This window comes from Mus pahari, chromosome 7 (genome assembly GCF_900095145.1).
Source record: "Mus pahari chromosome 7, PAHARI_EIJ_v1.1, whole genome shotgun sequence".
In the NCBI taxonomy this organism is placed as follows: Eukaryota; Metazoa; Chordata; class Mammalia; order Rodentia; family Muridae; genus Mus; species Mus pahari.
In genome coordinates, this window is record NC_034596.1 from 4,129,391 (window position 1) to 4,135,538 (window position 6,148).

At 39.8% G+C, this 6,148-nt stretch overlaps 1 protein-coding gene across 2 annotated transcripts in view; it reads right to left on the minus strand.

The window, feature by feature from the left end:
• Nucleotides 1–305: 305 nt before the first annotated feature.
• Nucleotides 306–6,148, minus strand: part of Ubxn2a (UBX domain protein 2A) — a 33,090-nt gene continuing 27,247 nt past the window's right edge. For both annotated transcript variants that reach the window (XM_029540935.1, XM_029540936.1), the window contains exons 6-7: nt 5,583–5,741; nt 306–3,060 (exon numbers count right to left, since the gene is read on the minus strand). In XM_029540935.1, coding sequence (XP_029396795.1) covers nt 2,871–3,060; nt 5,583–5,741 — 349 coding nt within the window. In that variant the 3' untranslated portion in view covers nt 306–2,870. The remainder of the gene's footprint in view (nt 3,061–5,582; nt 5,742–6,148) is intronic.

The following is a 6,148-nucleotide window of genomic DNA, read 5'->3' on the forward strand; positions in this document are numbered from 1 at the left end:
TGACAATTCTGGAGCAATGACTTGGGTCAACCTGTATTCTACTCCTGAGATGTTCACTTACTTTAAATTTTGCTTCCCTTGGCAATTTATTCTTTCAAAATCAACCTGCAATAAGGAGTCTATACATTAGCAACTTTATAACTTTTGAATTTTCAAGTAAAAAGATTTATCAGATGATTATCTTTAAGGAAATCTTTGCAAACATTATTACTATTATTATTATTATCATTTTGGTTTTTCAAGACAGGGTTTCTCTGTATAGCTCTGGCTGTCCTGGAACTCACTCTGTAGACCAGGCTGGCCTCAAACTCAGAAATCCACCTGCCTCTGCCTCCCGAGTGAGGCAAATACTCTCTACCACTGAACTACATTCCCAGTCCATAAAATTACATGTAGAAGGTATAGAAAACTGTGTATATAGATTAATATTGATATTGTACTAAGCTACGCCTGGCTGCAAACATTATTTACATTAACATTTTCACAGTTTTAAAAAATGCAACTTATTGCTGATGATTGTTCTTCCTGGTGGAACATTCCCCTGGCATGTACTCTACAATTATAACTATGTAAATAAAAAGGGTTCAGGATAGGCCTATATGAAACATTTCCTTAGAGATTCCTGAACATATTAACAATCATAAGTTTTTGCCTATATCTGAAAAATAAACCATTGATTTTACTATCCCCTTTTTGTTAATGAATTGTTTATATTGCTAAAAAGGGGTCTGATAGTGTTGTGTAATACAATACAATATTTAATCTTCCTATTATATACCTGCTGCTTTCCTAGGTAAAGGGCAAAATAAAGATGCTCTCCTTCACTCTCTATTCCACACTGCCCACCCAAAATACACAAGTCTGGCATGGAAGCCTGGGAGCTAGGGAAGAAAGCATCTTTAAAACAGGACTGCAGAGGGACGGGCCGAAAGAAAGGACATCTCGACACGCACAGGCTCCCTCTTGTTATTCCTGAGTCTTACTTAAAACCTCATTCACACTTTCCAGCCCTGCCTCATCTGTGGATGGGCGGCAAGGCACAGCCTGAGGAAACTTGGCAAGAGGATAAAGCTCAACTGTGGAAACTACTTGGGTGGAGCCATTCGCTGTCCATGGTGAGGCATACAGGGTGGACTCGGGCTAGTGTAGGATGCCTGCGTTTACACCAAATACCTACAAGACACTCAAGTTCCAAGTGCAGCTGTCACCCATCTCAGACAGTGAAGCACAATGCTTGTGACAGGGGCAGGAATAGACTTTGTTGTTTTAACAGACTCTCATTCTGTAGCCCAAGCTGGCCTTGACCTTCCTAGTAATCCTCCTGCCTCAGCCTCTCAAGTGCTTATGATCAGTGTGAATTCCCATGTTTGGCCAGGATTCCCAAATGACCCTTTGTCAAACTGTCTTTCCTAATCATATAGTTAAATGTTTCTTTTTCATTCCTACAAATGGAACATTGTCTTCTAGAGAGTATAAACTATGTGATACTGCATCACAGTGAATATGAAACAGGTGAGAATCTTTATCCTCATTAAGTTAGACATTACATTTTTGGAGGAAAGGAATACAATGCCACCTTTCTCAATAAATCTTTCCATTCACTGAAAAAAATTAGATTAATTTTTTAAAATTTAATATGTATGATGTTTTGTCTGCATGTATGTCTACGTATAACTTGAATGCAGTGCCCACAGAGGCCAGAAGAGGGAGTTGGATATCTTGAAGCAGTAGTTTCAGATGGCTGTGCACTGCCATGTGTGTACTGGAAACTGAACCTGGATCTACAGCCAGGGCAGCCAGTGTTCTTAATGGCTGAGCCATCTATCTCTCCGGGTGGGAAAGCTGTTACTATCAAGAGACAGGGTTTTGCTATGTCTCTTATGCTGACCCAACTCCTGGGCTCTTATCCTGTCAGCTTGGTGTGAGCTAGGCATGTACTTGTGGGCAGTTTCAAAGTTATTTTTAAATGAGTAAAGATTTGAAAACTTCTCTAGAGTTTTCTTTTCTAGACAGGGTTTCTCTGTGTAACCCTGGAAATTAATTAGCTCTATAGGACAGGCTGTCCTTGAATTTGGAGATCCACCTGCCTCTGCCTCCCAAGTGCTGGGATTAAAGGTATGCACCACCACGCCCAGTTTTGTGTGTGATCTTACATTACGAATTGAAAGGATTTTTTTTGTAGTGCTGGGATGGATTTAAACTAATCTCATGTATGTATGGCAAATACTCTCTACCACTGAACTACATTCCCAGTCCATAAAATTACATGTAGAGGTATAGAAAACTGTGTATATAGATTAATATTGATATTATACTAAGTTACACAATTTTATTCCTAGAAGGGTCTACATCTTGGATACAGTTGCCAAATGAGTATTTGAGTATCTTTTGCCATCACAGAGTAGAAACTGAGAAGCTCTGAGGATGAAGCACTGGCAATATAATAATTACATTGATGCTTTTTAATATGGCATGGATAATATTTTAATGTATTGCTATTTAAAAACTGAGATAGCTAACATTTATATAAATATCTGCTGTTTGGAAATAATATATGAATGCGGATGCTGATTTAGCTAATTGAATACTCTGCTAATTTAGACCACATTAAGATTAATGACACAGCTATTTAATATGTCATATTGGCTAATATTTGAAAAATAGGTATTTTTTTCTGAATAGCCTGTTGAGAAAAGTGCACTGACCCTGGCTTAGAGCCACGTCACTCCCCTAGCTTGTGATGACTGAACCCCCCCATAAGGGATTAAGAAGCCCTCAAACTGCAAGTTTAGTCATACTGACTTCTGTCTCCCACTTTGCATGTCTACTTGCAACCATCATTTTTCTCAGTCTCTCAAAAATAAAAACTATCAAAGTTTTCTAAAAGGCTCGGCAGTTTTTTTGAGTCTCTGAATGATTACAGCATTCTTCAAATCTGCTTCTTCCAATGTGAGCGTTTCATCCAGAAACCTGAGGAAGGGCAGAGCTGTTGCCAGGGCAAAGGGAGGGCTTCTCTGAGATCCTTGGTATTTTTCAATGAAGTCTTTGATGTGGCTCACCCTGCAAAATAGCACAAACTATTAATTTATGAAAATCCAAACTAATTTAAGGTAGCATCAACTTGAATAGTCATTTCTATTTGTTAAAATAGAGGCTAGACAAAGTTTGTTTTATGATACAAACAGTTATTTGTTATTGTTGTTGTTTTAGAAGGCGTGCTGGCATTACAGGCCAGTGCTGAGTTTACAGCTCTGTGATACCATACCCAGTTTATGTGGTGCTGGAGATCAAACCCAGTGCTTCACACACCCTAGGCAGGTACTTACCGTCTGTGCTCCACAGCTACATCCCAAGTTCACTATCCTTTGTGAGTGAAATCAGAGAATCATGCATGCTGGCCAGGAACTCCTACTACTCAGAGTCCAAGTTCTAGGTTTTGTAAATTTGATGCACGTGTATGTGTGCACTCTACAAACTCAGTCCATAATATCTGCAATACTGAGTGTCAAAAGTTTGAATGTGGGGGCTGGAGAGATGGCTCAGCGGCTAAGAGCAGTGCTTGCTCTTTCGAGGGTCCTGAGTTCAAATCCCAGCAACCACACAGTGGCTCACAACCATCTGTACAGCTACAGTATAAACTTATATGCACAAAATAAATAAATCTTTAAAAAAGGCACTTAAAACATTTAGAAAAAAGTCTGTTCAAAATTATGTGTTCATCTTGTATGTTTAAGGAGATTGCACATACCATTGATCAAAACTAGGATGCCATTTTATAGAACATCAGTATTTTATTACTAGCTAAAATACTTGTTAGGTTATTATCCTGCCTGTGTGTGGATAGGCCCTCTCCATCCACCTTTACTGTGGAATCCAACTCAGTCTTCCAGGCTTGTGCCGCAGGTGCTTTTTACCACCGAGCTGCCATCTTGCTGGTCCTACAAATATTCTAAAATAAAATGATGCCACAATATTTCCCTTTCTTCTTCTTCTTTCTTCTTTCCCCCTTTCCTTTTCTTTTGCAGTGATGAGGACCAAACCCAGGGCCTTGTGCATGTTAGGTAAGTCTTCTACCACTGAGCTACACCCCCAGCCCTCAAGAATATTTTCTTAATATTTAGAATTTCCACTTGGTGTTTATTGACGCAATTTTGCAAGCGTTTATCAAATCATGTTAGGTACTTCCACCAGGAAGTAACGTAAACACACCAAGTATGTTAAGATATGAACACACTGAGACTTTTTCCTTATTGAGACAGGCCTGCACCACCACAGCCTACCTTGTTCTATAACCTTGTAAAACTCAGAATCATGTTTTTGGGATTTTGTGACTATGTTGTGCAACAGGAAGACTAACACATCTGCATAAAAACTTAAACTTGGACTTCTGCTAATAAAAATAAATAGATAAACAACTATTTACATATGGTAGCCCTTAGTAGACAGAAAGACCTGGGCTGGAGCTGTAGATCACTGGTACTGTAGTCCTCTGCAGAACAAAGGGTTCCATGGATCTTTGGTCTGGACAGAAACAGCCAAAGTATTACAGTTCTCAGAGGGACACCTACACACGGCAGGTAGCTGGGGACCCAGGTCTTGTCTGCTACTGTGGTTGTGCCAATGCCAGCCATTGGCAGGGGCAGGCAGCTGCACTGGGCAGCCAGTGGGCAGTGGCAGGGATAGAAGGGGTGTGAGCCTACAATGCCAGGCAGGTCTATGGTCTAGAGATGAATGTTTTGGGAGGGAAAACTTCCCCATGTGTTACAGCTTAGTAAAACAGCCACTCTCAGTTGCTTCTCGGTGAGATGACTCGTGCACTTTATCCCATGTGGATAGGGCTTTATAAACACTCATAGGTAGACTGGCATCCATTGGCTCCATTGGAGGTGGTAGTGATGCTCTCTGGGGAAGGACTTTGGGTGCTTTCCCTAGGTGACTGACTGTTATGGTCCCCTCAGTAGGGTGTCCTGTTTACCTGTTCCAGAGCAGGTTTTGGTAGGGAGCAGGCCCCATGCCTATTGTACTCAATTCTAAGTTTCACAGGGTTTAGGTTTGTTCAACCTGGTAAATTCTTGTATCTGGTGGCAGTCAGCTTACTCCACAGGAGGGCATATGTGCTAATGCATGAAAGGTACCCTGCAAGAAACAGTCAGAGACAGGGCTGGAGAGATGGCTCAGCAGCTAAAAGCACTGACTGCTCTTTCAGAGGTCCTGAGTTCAAATCCCAGCATGGCTCATAACCATCTGTAATGAGATCTGATGCCCTCTTCTGGGGTGTCTGAAGACAGCTACAATGTATGTAATATAATAAATAAACAAATCTTTTAAAAAAAAAAAAAAGAAAAGAGTCAGAGAGGAAGAAATAGCTACAAGACAGAAGCTATAATATAGAATCAACATCTAAAACAAAAACTAAAAATAGTTGAGTCTAAGTTATGTTGCATTGACACATTACATTTAGAGAGTCATTTATTAAAAGTCTTCCTTTGTTCTCAAAAATCAGCTTTGTCTAAACTTAAAAAGAAAAGGTGAAACTTAAAATTGGAAAACAAATTAGACAAGTACAGAAACAAAGGACTGACCTATGAGAAACATTAAATCTTTGGATAGTTCTTTCCCCATTGGCTAACCAGATCTGGATCCTGGTAATGGGCTCCAAGTTGTTCAGTGAAACAGCAGACAAAGTACTTTTATTGTCAACTTCAACACTCTTTGCTTTAGAAACGATTCTTGGTGTAGCACTAAGAAAACCCAAACAACAAAGTCAGATATATATTTTCTCATTATTATAAAAACTGTATATCATGCTCATGTTAGGAACAGTTTTATAAGACACAACTATTACCTCAGTTATAAATAATAAATGTTAGTTATGATCATAACACATAATGCTCTATGAATAAAAGGAAACAATGCACGTCCAATCTGTCTCTAAGCCTACAGAATGACATGTAGATTAGCATTAGCTGGGGCACAGGATGAATCTAAAAGAAATTAGATATTTTCTGTAGAGGTTAGCCTTGAGTTGTTAGGAAAAGAGAGCAAAGACTTTTGAAAGGTATACCTACGGGTGTGGCGGTGCACGCCTTTAATCCCAGCACTCGGGAGGCAGAGGCAGGCGGATTTCTAAATTCAAGGCCAGCCTGGT